Source organism: Zonotrichia leucophrys, chromosome 1, assembly GCF_028769735.1.
Source record: "Zonotrichia leucophrys gambelii isolate GWCS_2022_RI chromosome 1, RI_Zleu_2.0, whole genome shotgun sequence".
Classification (NCBI taxonomy): Eukaryota; Metazoa; Chordata; class Aves; order Passeriformes; family Passerellidae; genus Zonotrichia; species Zonotrichia leucophrys.
In genome coordinates, this window is record NC_088169.1 from 33,691,501 (window position 1) to 33,708,066 (window position 16,566).

General features: G+C 37.1%; 1 protein-coding gene across 3 annotated transcripts in view; it reads right to left on the reverse strand.

Annotated features, from left to right (window-relative positions):
* Positions 1-1,904: 1,904 nt before the first annotated feature.
* HERC2 (HECT and RLD domain containing E3 ubiquitin protein ligase 2) overlaps positions 1,905-16,566 on the reverse strand; it is a 105,169-nt gene continuing 90,507 nt past the window's right edge. For all 3 annotated transcript variants that reach the window (XM_064711388.1, XM_064711381.1, XM_064711396.1), the window contains 13 exons: positions 15,660-15,821; positions 14,492-14,583; positions 13,483-13,622; positions 12,293-12,480; positions 11,430-11,627; positions 9,725-9,808; positions 8,335-8,476; positions 7,391-7,585; positions 7,181-7,293; positions 6,132-6,322; positions 4,289-4,394; positions 3,536-3,748; positions 1,905-2,899 (listed from right to left, as the gene is read on the reverse strand). In XM_064711388.1, coding sequence (XP_064567458.1) covers positions 2,627-2,899; positions 3,536-3,748; positions 4,289-4,394; positions 6,132-6,322; positions 7,181-7,293; positions 7,391-7,585; positions 8,335-8,476; positions 9,725-9,808; positions 11,430-11,627; positions 12,293-12,480; positions 13,483-13,622; positions 14,492-14,583; positions 15,660-15,821 — 2,097 coding nt within the window. In that variant the 3' untranslated portion in view covers positions 1,905-2,626. The remainder of the gene's footprint in view (positions 2,900-3,535; positions 3,749-4,288; positions 4,395-6,131; positions 6,323-7,180; positions 7,294-7,390; positions 7,586-8,334; positions 8,477-9,724; positions 9,809-11,429; positions 11,628-12,292; positions 12,481-13,482; positions 13,623-14,491; positions 14,584-15,659; positions 15,822-16,566) is intronic.

The following is a 16,566-nucleotide window of genomic DNA, read 5'->3' on the forward strand; positions in this document are numbered from 1 at the left end:
CCTACTGTGCAAAAAGAAGCATACAGGCTGCAGAGGATCCAGAGAAGGACCACAAAGGGGATCAGAGGATTGGAAGGCCTGTCATGTGGAAAGGCTGTAAGAACTGGGTTTGTTCAGCCTGGAGACCTTATCAACATGTTTCAGTACAGAAAAGGTGCTTACAAAGACAGAGACTCCTTTTTTTACAAGGAGTGACATGGAAAAGGGATAATGGTACAAACTATTCTTGAGATTATTATTAGAAGAGAAAAAAATTTCACAGCGTAATCTCACCAGGGAGGTGGCAGACTGCCCCAGCATGGACACTTTTAAGATTCAGCTGGACAGAATGCTTAACTGTCTTGTCTAAACTGTGCTTTTGCCAATAAAGGTTGGAACAGATGACTCTTGAAGCCCCTCCTAACCTGATAATCTATGAAATGCTGTAAGTCAGGCCACAGGTCACAAGCATCACAGTGTAAAAGTTGCCTGACACTCTTCTGTTAGGATGGGAAAGCAAAGAAGAAGGCCTAAGAAACTTCTTTTACAGTTCAATGCAACTGTATGCAACAATACAATATTTAATGCAGCAATGCATACAGATTCCTTTCCTTAAGCATGTTTCCTTTTTGCTTTTCTTGGATAGAAAACCCTGACATTGTTTTTCTTTTCCTACAAGCAAGTTATAAACTCCATGTTACAGTAGTCCACATGCTTCTGAAACAGGGCTTGAAATTCAAGAATGGCAATTGAACTTGGTCTTGTACTGAGATTTGGGCATGACTCATTCATCCCCTCTCCTGAAAAGCTGGCTACAGAATCTCTTTGATTGGGCTGGATGCCTACAGGGCTCTGGTTTTAGCCTGATGAGGGGTAGCAGACAACCACATGAGCACTTCTGTACTACTTCTTCATTCCTTACCCTCAGAAGAAATTAAATTCAGCAGCTAAGATAAAAGAGATTTAAGATTTTTGAGTTTTGCATCTTAGAGACTCAAAAAGACAGAGCATTTTTCAGCAGCAGACAGAGAAAATTTGGAGGACCAAGCACAGGCCTGAGTTCTGGAACCTCTGATGAGACAGAAGATCAGGAAAGGGGCATTTATTGCACGAGATCTTTAGCACTAAACAGAGGACTCTAAAGGTAACATATTTCAAACCACTGACATCTGACTACCAGTAGTTTCACCACTATACTGAAATATCAAGTCTGTCTCATGAAAACTTAGCTCATGATCACAGTTAATATTTAATCTAGTTGGAACAGAAATCAAATGCACTCACTAAAAAATAATGAATCCACTCATAATTGTAAAATGTTAAATTGTAAAATGTTGAATACTCACATATACCTATCCTAATAATTACAGAGGCAATGGTATGAAATCACCTACTAATAGATTTTAAAGTAAAATATTAGTGCTTTGGCACATTAATCATCTTCCATTTTGAAAAACTAGTGCATAAACTGTGTGGTCAGGAATGGGTCATGATCTGGATGTGCTGTTCCAAGGCCTTGTAAGGTAACTAAATTTACTCAGTGATACAATGTTACATGAGTATCATCAGCCTCTTCTCCTCATGTTCAGGTACTTCATGACACCTCTCCCTTACACTTCCTCAATTTTCTTCCCCAAGTGTCCAAGAATTCACCATTCACCATCCAGTAATTCACCATTACTGACAACAGCATCCTTGGGAACAACTGCATAAACAAGGTGTACCTAATCACTACAATTATGATGTTATCTGGACTTGCTCAAGTTTACTGTAGCTCACAAAATCTCTCTGGCAAGGCACTTACTAATGGTGGAGCAGTCTGGTCAAAGGCTGTGCATTGCAGAAACATTTCTTAGCAGAGCTGTTTCAATGTTCATCCCATGTCCGAGCTGCATTACCACAAAAAAACACAACCTGGTTCTTAATGTGGCAGAACTTTTATTTAGAGGGAAATTATAACTTTTGCATTTACATGGCACCAAGTATATACAGTACACTTTCCATGATAAGAATTATGATGCTGTTCACAGAAAGGTATCAAATTTGAGATAAATAATGCATAAGCTAAAATATACAAACCAGGGGTGGAGGTGAAACTATTGGCCATTTTAATTATCTATAGAAGAATTTCAAGGAATAATGTTTATTCAATGTTCAAAAACTTTTAACAAACTTCTAGTAAAGTTAATTGAAATATTTATAATACTATTCCGTTGTTGCACAGTATTTCCAATATACAATCAAGAAGATGCACAGAACACAACACTTAATATGAAAAAAACTATTGCACCCACAATTTAAAGGTTTCACTGCCTTTTGGATGCTGCACTACCATATTTATATAAACATTTACAACACTTCAGTAAACACAAAGGTTCTAAATGTAGTGCAGCATTATGGGGGGCCATTTTCAGCTCTTAAAATAAATGTTAAATGCCCATATACTGTGCCATTTATTTTAAGCTGATGGATTAAACTGTAATCCTTAAGTCCTACTGTGAGTAGCAAACACACTTTCCCCACGCTCAGAAGATTACCATCCCTCTGACTGTATAGTCTCTATTCTGAAACCTAAACTGTCCTTGGCTTCATCGTCATTTTGGCATTTTGCCTCAGTGCTTTTAACAACTATTCCTTATGCTACTTTTCAATGGCCTGTTAAGTAGTCCTGTGTAGAATCTGAGGCAAAAGAATCTGCATCTTCATTATCAGAGTCGTCGCTGCTGTCGTCGGCCGCCGGCTCCCCCGTCAGCGCAATGCGGGCGTAGTCATCCGTGTCGATGGACTTGCAGAAGTGGATGGCATACTTCAGCTTCTCCTCCAGGACCTGCTTACAGGAATACCTGGGCAGCTTCAGCAGAAAGAAGCACGTGTATGACTCAGGAAGGAAGTGGTCTGGAGGATTGTACTTATCCAATACCTGTTCACAAAAAAAAAGAAAAAAAAGCACTGTATTTTTGATTTTTGTTCACTGTCCAAAACACAAAGAAGTACTGAAATAATAACTGCGATTTTTTTTTTAGCACCTTGTAGTATTTTTTGATTCTGATGCTGAAGTTTCTTAAAAGAACCATGAAGAGGCCAAATTCATTTTCCCTCCACTAAATCAATAAATAAAACCAGACATTTATGAGCTGCTTTGATTATGAATATGGGGTTGGGAGAAGTCTAAAAAAGACCCTATTACTTCAGACAGTATCAAAAAATGATTTGAAGATTGTGTGGTCTTAATTTAGCTGAAATTATTAACTGAACTGAATGAAATGCTAAATAAATGCCAGGAAAAACAGCTGCCTGACAGTGGAAAACTATCAAAATTCACAGAAACAAACAGCTGGGAAATTAAAGGAATATCCACTTGTCCAAGTCAAGAGAGAAGGAACAGTTCTATACATTATATAACTGTCATAGACATTATTCAACTGCACTGTTGAATCTACAATATAAAGCTGCAGAACAGTTTCATGAACTCAGGCCTTTGTTATGCCACGCTGCTACTTCTCCACTACCAGCTTTTAAACTTCCCCATCCTACATGACAACAATACCTGAATTACCTGAATAACAAAGTCCCTCCCCCTGAAGTCTGCAATAGTCCTGGGCAGCCTCGTTCTGCCCCACACAAAACGCAGGAAGAGTGATCGCTCCGTGTTGGAGAAGGACTCCATCACTTCCCAGAACCACTGTATCAGGGAAGCCGTTGGTTCAATGCCTTTGTAAGTTGCTACAGATTTCAGGAGATGAAGTGGGATATCTGGGCTTCCACATACCTGAAAAATAAAATACAGTGAGAGGCTATACAAGTCTGATCAAATCAATTACATCTGATTTGTTCCCTCCCTTCCTTTAAAATATTTAATCAGCTTTTACACTGACAAACTGAGCATTCAAATCTTTGAGATGCCATGCGTAGTCTCCTAGTAAAAGAACAGTAAATACACATCTTCCCATCAGGTGAAATTAATGAACATTTTTCATATTCCTGAATTTAGGACAAGTATCTCCGATTTACTTTCCAGATCACTGGAATGAGATGACTGGCATGTGAGGTTTTTTTGGTTTTGCTTGTTTGTTTCTTCCTGTAGTAATTATAATGAATTATTACATTACTGCTCAGCTATGTCAAAATAATTTTACAAGCACCAAGAGGACAATTAAACATTTTCTGGTCTTCCCTTGAACTGATGTTTTCAACCACACAGCAATCATTGTAAACAGCATGTAATGTGGGGTTTGTATTAGTAAAGCAAATGAATGAATAATCTCACTCCAAGTTAATCTGTCAAAAGTAACAAAGCAGAAATTGATACCATAGTTTCCAGTTCATATCCTGTAAAGAGTGAAAGTAGAGGAACTGGAACAACACGAGCCATTCCCTCACGAACTGCTGCAACTTGCTCATCAAATTCATGAAGCCTGTAAAGAAACATTTTCAGAGTTTCTGTGAATGTCATTTCTAGCAATTATTTATAGCAATTACTTTACTGTCTTATCAAAGCCACTTAAACCATTCTCCTCAAATGTCCAGCTATGTACCAAAGAACATTAACATTTTTTACATGATACTTGATTTACTACACCAATTCCTATTGCACAGCAAGCTCAATATGGAGGAGAGATCTCCCAATGTTTTAGATATTTTATTTCCAGCATTATTCATGTGCTATACTTGGCAAAAACAAAACAATATCCCATTTGGAACAATATGCTCTTGGAAAAAAGAGCGCCTGTATCTTGAAATTCTAACTTCAAACATTCTCAGCACTAGACAGATCTTACAGTATAAAAACAAAAAAGGGTCTGAACTAAAATAGCATGTCTGAGGGGACAGCAGGTTTTTTTATTTCAAGACAGACACAGATAAGTAACATTTTGCTACTTCTGATGCCACACATGATCTGTGTTTGGCTTTTTTCTTACCCTGTCAAATAATTTCTGAGATGTTTTACAGAGCCCTCCAGAGCAGAGACATCTCTTACAAGTGCTGTCCTCAGGCTATTCATCATCAAAATAAACAAAGATGTTGGGACAAGTTTGGTCTTTTGCATCCACTTTTCAACATGGATTCTATTCAGGTGCTAGTTTTCCCTCTCAAGGGCTTCATATAGTTAAAAACTTGATACTTAACCTTTAAATCTTTCTCCAAAAGGGCTTTTAACTGTAAAATGCTTTAGAAATGCTTGGGTCCTCTGAGAACAGCCACAACTGGCAAGAGAGCAAAGACATTTCTTCAAAGGAATATCAGCTCCAAATGAAACCTCTCTCTTTTCTGTCAGAAACTGGTCTAAGAATTTTTCCCACTACTTACAGTGGGAAAAAAAAGAAAACCTAAGGCTGTAATTCATAATTGCTGGCAGACACTGTAACTATGAACTAATAAGCAAGCATATAAGACTGTGATGATACAGTCTTGCTCAAGGACTCTCTAAAGAGGAATATGGGGGATTAATAAAACAAGCCTGAACCAATTTCTTATCCAAATTACCTAAATTTACATATTTCAGTAGGCATTAGGCTCACTGCTTCAGAGACAAGATGCTTATGATTGTTTCTGAGATGCACTCCTCTACATAAGCTACCTGGCCACATAAGCAACTAAAGGCCAGTCCTCTCAAACACTGAGCACCCCACTGATCTCTGTGGGGTGTTCAGCCTGCGGCACCCAGGGGCGTGCATCAGTGTCCTACCCAAGGAATGAACAGTTTGGTTTGTACATTCCAACTTGGAGTAAAAATTCAGCTGATACTGCCCTTGACTGCAGTTGATGATATGAAAAGGTATGAATGCAGCTGTACTAGATCTAAGCTCTCTTCAGAGAGAGCTTACTGATCAAGCCTATTTCTTTAGCCCACAGGAAGAATTAGACGCCTGGGACATTACTCCACCAATAAAACTGGCTGCCAAAATTGCTTAGTTAGGACAAATCTAGAGGCAAAATAAACCTGCTTGTTTATTTTGCTTCCAAAAAATTAAGTTTTAGATTCTTCTCCTTGGATAAAATAAGTGAAACCAGAAAATCAACACTGTAATCACATGAAAATATTAATATACTTGTATATAACAGGCTAAAGTAGCATTGTTTAAAAGCTGATACATATTTTTAAAATAAAATGCATATTCATATCACTAATTTTAATGATTTATTCAACAAACCTGTAGTTTATTGCCAGCCTCACATATTCTGCTCTGTTATCCAGTGTAATATGGGTGTACTTGGAACTCAACTGAATATCCTGACCACTTGCATTAGGCACAGTGAATGGGAGGCTCATAGCTTCAAATTCTTCTGAAGTAGCTTCATTGTCTCGAATGTACATAAGCCCAGGAATAAAATCTTTATCAACCTTTGAAAGTAAGAAACCCAAGTTAAAGCCAGTTTACTAGCACTATATAACAGCATCTCTTGCATACCAACAGCAGTGCATCATGTGTCACTTACCAAAAGCTTTGACCAGTGTCTGACCACAATTCATTTAACTTGAATTCAAAGCCATAAAACAGCCTAGTACTTTATAAAAAGCTTCATTATGTTGGATGGGGGAGAGCGCACATATTCTAGATGTCAATCTTTTTGGAGGGCATTTGCCAAGAAACTGTATCATACAAGAAAATGGATTTAAAGCTTAAAAGCATAATCATCCCTCCCAGCACTGGATTTGGTACAAAAGGAATCCCCTCAATGACAAGTAAATGACTCAATGCTTTTATAGGAAGTACATTTCTACATGACAGTATTTGAGAAGGAACTTTTCTTCATAATGAAGACCTAAGTCTGATTCCACATTTACCGAGCTCAGTAAGCAGAAACTGAAAGCTTGTGAAATTCAGTATGTGAGCACAAACTAGTAAAAGACTGAACTCACTTTCTTTTACTTCAAATCAGTTATTGCATCTGGGTACAACAGACAGTAACAGCTACAGAAAGGTCCACTGGGAAGTAGGAATTGAATCACAAAGATTGTCTAGTCAAACCCATAGGAAGATTTGAGAATGCTCTAGAATTCAAACAGATTATTTAACTACTCTCGAACAACTTAATTTACAGTTTTAATAGTCAGTACAAATCATCCATCTATAGTGGCTCAAAATATAGAAGGCCAGTCAAAATACAAGGACATAAAAACCATGGAAACCAATCACTTTCATGCCAGAGTCTGCTTGTCTTCTCTAAGTTATATCCTACCCAGGAACTTCCTTCTCACCTCACTGAGATCAGCAATTGTGAGGTTCATTCCTGCAAGCTGTTTCCACACTGGCTCAGCCAGGTTGAGGCTCAGCGGGCTGCCAGTCCGGATAGCAATGCCCAGAAGTACACCTGTAAGTTTAAACACAGTCCATTGCTTTTGTTAGATTCCCAATACTCTGACTACACATAAAGCACACAGAATGCCACAAAGTTGCTAAGAAATTACCAAGAAAGCGAAACATGTTCATATGCAGGAGTGACTTGGCAGCAGGATTTAACAGGAAACAATCTCTGTTTGCTCCAGATTCATCTCTTCCATTTGGAGTCACAATTAACAGAGGGGTCAGCCCATTCTGAAGTTCTTCACACATTTCTGCTATTGATTCACTATACCCTCCACCACAATCATCCACAGATTCACCTTGGAGAGGAAAAAAGACTAAAAGTTAAATATTCTTTCAAAAATAACTGAAACAAACTCTATTTCCTCTCTGGGGATAACTGTGTAAACAAAAGTTCACTAAAAGCTACACTGTTGCATCCGTTCATATGAAAACCCAGAAGTCTGGCTCTGTATTTGGATGTTTCCAGTTCACTGCAAAACTTATCATTTAGATTATATGGCATATCACAATGCCAAAAAAACCAGAGTGTAGAAAATATTTTATGCCATATGCTAATCACAATAAAATAGAACAGAAATAGTATTGCTTTTTCATGAGTAGCATTTTAAAGTAGGTATGTTTTATTTAGCCTATACACAATATGGCTCTTCAATCGAAAGTATTTTTTATTAAAAAGCTCAGAGTGATAGGTGAATTGTAAAAACTACCCTACCAGTAAAAATAACTAGCCAGGATTATTTGCCAATTCAGTCAGCTGAAAAATTAGGTTTATATTTTGCAGAACGTTTGTAGTAAGCAGAAGTGCTGCCCAAGAACCTGAAGAGAATGACAGACACGCTTCCATTAATCTTGAGGGGTTTTATAAAATTATTTTGAAAGGTTTTTTACTTCCCAGCATTTTAAACACCTTCCTCTGCCCACACACATACACTGTTTTTCTGGATCCCCTTCTTCCTTCTATCAGGCTCTCCAAAAGAGTTAACCCCAAGAAAACTGCCAAGTTAAGTGCCAATTAGGAGGGGTGGAGTGTTGAGAATTTTCTTACCAACAAACTTGACTTTCCAAACACGATGAGGAAGCAGAAGGCTATCAGGGCTAAAGGAGCTCATTTTAGCACACATCTGTCCAAAGACTGACTTTGTACCATCAGGTCCAGCCAGTCCTCCTTTACTCCTGGAACGTTTTACCTATTGAGTAAGCACATTATAAAAGCCACTGTAAGACATATTTCAACCGGCATCACTGTGCAGATAAATAAGGAATTTTCAAGACAGATTTAAACAATAAACTGAAATGCAAGGGAAAGCCTGTCTCAATTAACAAAGGAGGACACTAGGAAACTATCCCAAAACCTACTCATCACTAGTTTCTTGCTTAAAATACTAGCAATGTGTATTGGACTTTCTGAATTCACACACTTATAAAGTAATTTCAAAAATCTCTGCTACTCTCTTCAGCTTCCCAATTCATACAGCTGGACTCAGTAAGTAAAGACTTAGCAATTCTAAGATTCTAATAAACTAGAGCAACACAGTCACAGAACATTAGCACAAGAAATTTAACATGTTCACAGAAAATTGTAAAGAAGTAGAAACAGTCCAACCAAAACAGGATATATTTCTGTTCACTAACAAAAAATAACAAGTTCAAATTTTCACATTTTCTCCACTCTAACCTCACAAATGCTAATGGTTTTGCATATTAAGGGAAAAAAAAAAAAAGAAAAAAGAACCCACCACAACAGGAAAGAAATGCATGCAGACTCTAAGATCAGGCTGCAGTCCATTAAAATGAAAACAGTGTTTTACTATTCTGAGTTACAGAAGTATCTATAGAAAAAAGACACATCTGGCCTAAGGCACAACATTACATTTTCTAACATCAATGATAAAGAAAAAAGCCTTTTTGTATCAAAGACTTCTGCAATCAATATGACTACATGTGATGACCACCAAAGGACAAGAGTTTATAATCCTGAATTTTAATTATATTCAAGAGCTTTCTTGCCTTGCCTTTTTTTCCCCTCACCCTTCAGTTTTTTCTCCTTTTTTACCCTTCACTCAGCTGAGCATTTGGAAAGGTAAAAAAAGCATCAGAATCACTACTCTCTTAAACTATGTAATGTAGTGAGCTCTGAAAAGGCAGTCCTTTATCAAGCACGACATACTTTGCTCCTTAAGAGCCTAAATCATTCACTTAACATTTCAACAAGTGCCATCCTCTCTCCAAACAACTGAAGTACGGATAAAAACATACTGAAAAGAATGTAAGCAGCCTTAAAACTGCAGTCACTTCTTTATTGCTTGATTCTCTGATAAAAATTAAACTCTTTAGCATTCAGATACCGAACAGCTGAAACAAAGAAAGGGTTTTGACCAACCCAGCACTGTGGGCTAAACACACAGAGAGTGAATCAGAACTGCAGCTGAAGATACCTGTATCCTGTTGAGCTCCACGACTGGCCCGTGCTGACGGTCTCTCACCATAGTAGCTTGCACAACTTTTCTGAAAGCTGCCTCCTAAAAAATAAACAACCAGAAAATAGCAAAACTGAAGTCAAGTAAGAGCCCTACACATATTCTGCAGAATAACACATAGTTCAACTCAGGAAATAAAAAAGCACCAGAATATGAAGATGCAAGATGCAAGTCAATGATCATATTATTTGTGCTAATCTGTATCACTTTAAACCATGGCCTGAAAGGTTGCACTGCACCCAAATACAATTATAAAGCAACCAATGTATTGCTGAGTACAAGCATAAATTAGTTCATACCAGAAAAATGTAGGTATATAGAGGCTAATTAACATAGAGAACAGCAATCAAAAAAGCCAAATATGAGATCATCTTGCTATGGAAAGCAATAAATAAACAACAAATAATTTTTTTAAAAAGCAAATTCAAGTATCCAAGCTTCCCACACTAAATATCTGGATATAACTTTGCAGTCAATTTCAAGCAAGATTAAGATGATTTTGAAGTGTTTAGAATCTCTGAAGGTAATCTTGATTTAATTGCCTAGATATGAATATGGCATCACAACCTCTGATGCCTCGTGAATGTTTCTGGAGCATTTATGCCGGATATCCCACTTTATCTTACATCTGAAGCATTTCTGCAGACTTGAAATCAGATTCAACGCGCCTTCTGCACATGCTTATATATAACATTATGTATGTAAGGACTTAGAATTAATAGCATTAACAAATAAAAGTCTCATGAACAGAACAGCAAGAATTTCCTTTCTAGTTTAGGTTTTGATGACTTCCCTTGGTCTGTGAAGTATGTACACAGCCTTGTTGTTCTACTACACAATTTTACTGGAGTCTAGAGAAAGAGACCCTGAGACAACAGATACTAAGTCGTCTAGTTACAGGCCATGTGTCTTATTTAAGGACACAGAACAGCACTACAGGGGAAAACTTCATCAATTCTCTTCTCAAACATATCTCTCAGGAGATTCTGTCTCTTTGTATAATGTTTTCTTTTTCAGTTAGATGAATTATTGTGACAGTGAGAAAATTCAGACCCAAACCTCATGATTATACTGAAGGCAAACCAGGTTTTAATGGCTTATCCTGTCTGAAGTTCTGAATGAGTGTTGTGGCTTTGAAGTATTTTAGCACAGTTACCTACATTTTCTCATGACTGACTTGACTTAACTACTAAAACCTCCTTTCACTACCACTTGGAATTGAACTCCTAGGTATTTTATTTTCACCTTCGGCTCAGTCTAAAACAAGTTTGTATCTGCACAGAGCTTTGGTTCAACTAGTATGTCACCTGAACTTGATAACTGAAATACAAACAGGTATGAATTGATCATTGTCTACTATCTTACATTTTTTCCAGGATATCACCCACTTGATACTCTAGAAGAATTCAGCTATACTACCAACTGAAGATTTACAGTGCAAAGTTATTTTCAAGATCAACACACAAAAGCACCATGATGAAGAACTGAGAAAAACACCAAAGAACGAACACAAAGAAAGAAGTTTGCATCACCAGATTGCAAATATCTGATACACAACTTACAGAACAAATTGAGCTATACAGCTCTTTTTTCTCCAGAAACAGCTTAAACAACACTTCTCTGTTATAGTTACAAACCCCTCCCTTAGAGTTTGACACAATACCTTTCCCTGTGATATCAGTATTCCCCGTAATGTGTCAAACCCAACTGAGGGTCCTTGACCAGTCTCATCAAGTCTTCCTTCAAGATCAAACATTGGAATGCAAGGACAGAAGAGTTCTGAAATGTGATGCAGGAGCAGAAGCCTGTTTCTTAATGAAATGATGGGAATTTCCTGCAGATGATTGTACTCCATAGGAACCTATGATAAGGCAATGATATCCAAATGTTAATTATAATTATTATACACTTTATTGTACTCAACAGAACAACAATGTTTAGATTTGTAGGTAAACTTGTATTTGAAATTCACATATTTGCTTATTCACACTGTTAAAACTTCATACATGGAGTTCAGTTGTTTATAGAAGATACTAATAGTATCCATCTAAACTGAACCAAGTATTATGTATATATGATGGCTAGAATACAAGTGGTGTTCCATATCTTACAATTTCCCCATAAACAAATACTTTTACATCCTGTCATCAGTACATCCAGGCATAGCTGAAATGCAGAATATTCAAAAAACAAGTCTTCTCAATATAAAGCAAGCAACGAAGAACTCCCTTGGAAGGCATAACATTTTCAGAGCTGCAAGGCAGTACTAAATTCCTGTCAATTTTAAAACTGAGTTACTGTTCCACATTTGGATTAAAAACTGAATGAAGAGGCTTTTTCAGCTTAGAAAAACGAAGTCCTTTGGAAATACAGAAGTAAAACAAAGTAACTGGCTCAAACTTGAAGTCAAACTAAAGCACACTGAGCTTATACTAGGATTTGGAAAGGAAGTACATATACTGAAAGGTCAGCAATAAGCACACTAAGTATGCTTAAAATCTGAATTCAATAAGCCAAAACCATTACCTGTGTAGGCAGCTTGCCAGCATTAGCAGGTTTACTGGTTGACCAAGCCAAAGTATGTGCTGAGCCACAGGCTACTCTGTTGATCTTTTTACCCTGAAGTGCTGCAACCAGGCGTGGTCTTTGAATGGCATTAGTTGTTCCATCTCCAAGCTGCCCTTCATCATTATCTCCCCATGTATACACTTCCCCTAAATCAATAAAGATAATTTATTATCCAGAGGCTAATATACAACCTTTTATCAATTGTTTAACCAGATAAGGCTTTGGGCAGTAAACAAGATTTCTGTGGCTGATGGCCATCCTGAAATCCACTATCTAGTGCAAGTAAATCTTGATTGACACAGTCAGATCCAGAGTCTCTACAAAGCAGCTGCATAAGATGCATTTCTTTCCTCATAGTTTGTATAACTGAAAGGTTCTGGTCCAGAATAGGAGGAGATGGTAGAGCACCATACTCTGGCACAGAACATCAGGAACAGCCTGTATTTGACAGTTTCATAGCAAAATCAAAGCCAATATGAAAAAAAAAAAAGGCTTAATATTTTGTGAAAGACAAAAATCCTATAAAAAGCTCCATTACTAGACAAGATACTAAAATAGGTGCTTGCTGTTGCGAGATAATTGGGAAACACTTTAAAAGTAACAACCTCATTCCTGGGCATTTATTTTCTGCAGCTATATTCATTACTCACATTCATTTTCAGCTCGTATATTTCACTAGCACCGATAAAACACTCAGTTATTGCGCAGAGTTGTTAATTGTGGGAGCAAATCTCCTACAAAGAAGATTCACAATCTAAACCTGCTATGCAAGAAGAAATATTGTTTGTGCAGTGCTTCATTTGGTAAGTTAAACACTTCAACAAACCCACAGGACCCAAAAAAGGCCAAGTCTATTCAATGCTACTGCTTGACCATTCTGTAATCACCTTCAGAGCTCTCTATTTTTGTTTGATCAATGTTTATGCAACTTGAATTCTTTAATTTCCACTAATTTAGTTTTATGTGATCACTTTAATGTCATGCTTGCTGCTCAAGAAATATGCAGCATCTGCAAATACAAAATATGTCCATGCACATAGAATCAGCATTTTTAGCAAGGACAACCTACCAAGAGTTGACAAAAAGACAGTGTTTTAATTTTTTCAAATTCAGTGCTAAGAACTAAGTAAATGATTGGATTTTTATACCATCCTCAGTGCAGCAAACACAGTGCAAAGACCCCGTAGCAATTGCAATGACTTTCTTTCCTTGCAGTCCCTGCACTTGGCGTGGCCTTCTAACATGGTCATCAGATCCATGGCCTAAGCGATGGTAATCTCCCTTGCCCCTGCACAGAGAAGAAAACATTTAAAAACTGAGTTTTAACTGTGGGAAAAAAGTAATGACATGCTATGTCTGACATTTGACCTTTAGATGTACTTCTTAAGTCCAATACCAAAATATTCTCCAAACATTCAACATAAATCATCTCTACTTTGTATGGATGCGATTCTGCTCACTCAGTACAGATTCTTATAGCTCCAATACAACGTTCCTACTTAATCTGGGTAGTTCTAGTTCCTTTTATCACTTTTCCAGAGGGTGTCTTTATTTTTAACTCTTAAAGGAGTCAAGTATTAGAAGCATTTATCTGCAAAAACAGTGCATTTACTATCTCAGAGACTGGAACTTCATACAGTTTACGGATACCTAAATGTCATACAAACATGGTAGCTGAGGCAAGTTGGGAAGGTATTTTGCTAAGTCTTTTTAAACATTTCAGTCTAGCAGTTTAAACTACAAAATTTGGGATGGTGTAAGGAAGATTAAAACAATGATTTCTAAAATCAAATTCTCAAACTACAGCCACAAGCTAGACACAGTTTTGATAATACATGAGAATGCTTTTTATGTTACCACTTTCTGCCATGCATGACACTTCATGCTTATCCTACTGACCTCCTTGCATCTTGCAGTGGTCAGTGTCTGGATCGACAACCCTGTGCTTATGTTTCCAAGAAAAAATACCTGGATTTTTCATTCATGGCAGTACAAAATGTTTCCCAGAGTGGGAAAATTTATTACTAACCAAGACTCAGGAACTCAATTTTTGAAAGAGAAGATCAAAACAGTGAAGGAAGTGTAATACTGATATCATATCTGTTAGAGATGAGGTGACTTCTAACACTGTCAAAATAACAAATACAGAACACTCACCATGTATACACCGCTCCAGATTTGGTAAGGGCCACAGAAAATTGTGATCCACACTCTACTTTAACCACTCCAAGACCTGTAAGGGAATCAATCTAGAAAAACAATCAAATTAAAATTAAATTAGTTTATTGAGGAGACTGTAGACTCAATTGCCTTAAGTAAAATATAACAACCTACTGTATGTCTATATGTATATTTACAAATTAAAATGTTTATGTAGATGATTTAGAAAAAGTCCACTCCTGTCATCTTTCTATCATTTACTGAAAAGAAGCTCAAATTTCACAAACTGTTGAAAATCAGCTCTAGAATGTTTTGCCCACAGTTACTCTGCTATCATCCACAGCAGAAATGATAAGGCTTTGTCTACTAACACTCAGTCATCCTTAGCTTGTAAGACATGGGTGTGATTCTGCTGACATAATAAAAATATTTCCATCTCCAGCAGACCCTTCCTATTTATTCTGTGTAGGACCTTATGCTGCTTTACCATCGGTCCTATGGGACTGACTTATAAAACAAACAAGCTATTTTTACTTTGTTACACCATGCTGGAAATATTTGGAAACAGAATGGGGATACCTGTATCCAAGTAATTAAATGTGATTCTCTATTTAGGAGCTAAAATCCACTGTGCACAGGTATACACAGTCACAGACACATTTCTCAAACACAAGCAATGTTTACCTTCATAACAAATGCTGGAACTCAAATGTAATGGCTATGGGGATTTCATACATAATATGTGAAGAAATTCCAAGTCAACCATGCATTCACAGAGAGGGTTTAATATAAAGTAAGATTACTTTTCAATGAATTCATACCCCTTTCTGGACTGACCTTATGACTACTGTAAATTCATTAACACAAGGAAACATGAAGATTTCTTGGCAAAACCTAATGTTTTGACTGGAACCAAAATCAAAATTAGCAGTAATATTTACACCAGCAATGTTTTCCAAAGAAAAACCTTCAAGTGCAACTTAAACAGTCAGCACTAAGCTTAAAGTCCTGCTATTGTAGTCTACAAAGTTCACTCTTAACAACCACCAGAAGAATCCTGATGTTCCAGGATGGATGAAAGTTTGCACATATTGACAAATCTGTCTTCAGCATTCTCCACCAACATCATAGTTTCTAAAGCGATGAAAAAATTACACAGAAATACCTTCATGGGTACTTTACAGCCATCACTGCCTCCTCTCCCAAGTTTTCCATAATCTCCATCACCCCAGGACCAGACTGTATCATCATCAGTGAGGCACAGTGTCTGTGCATCTCCACTGCCACAGGCTATGTCAATCACACGGTAACCCTGGAGAGCTTCCACCTGCAATGACATCACCCAGTTTTGTTTACCTTAAAATACTCAGTTATTCAGCTTCACAAAAGATCACAAACTCAGCTAAGAGAGGTGACGACTGGAACTACAAGTCTGAAACAGCACAGGAACAAGGAAATAAAGGCAACTCTAAGAGCTTTGCTCTTTTTAAACAGCAAAATGAAAACTAACTATGTATTTTAAATACATGATTTATTGTCTTTTAATTGGTGAACTAGTTGAATATTTTACCTCAATGTCAGGGAGAACAATACAAAACACCTAAGGTTATCAAAGACTACATTCTGTTGAAATAATTCCAGGCACTCTGGGCTTGTACTGAATACAGTATGTAAAAAAAAAATCTTACTTTCAAGTAATCTTTTGCTAGTTTATAATTTTTGGGCACTTGTATCATAATCTGAATTTAGTCGGCATCCTTTGAAATGATGCCACCTAGTGATGAAAGTAAAAGGTTGGTGACCCACATACATCACTTCTACCACACATCCTTCCTATCCTTGCTACCACTTGAAATAGATTCCAAATGGCACAATCCATCATTCAAAGCAGCATGAAACTTCACATATTTCTTTAAATCTTTAAAATAAATTCCTTGTAAGCTGTTTGGCGACCACTAGCAAAGTTTTGCAGGTCCTCTTTCATTTTATCCTTTCAATCACAGCAGCTTGTTCATTTCTTACAAACACATGCCACTGTTCATTTCTTACAAACACATGCCACATGTTCACAT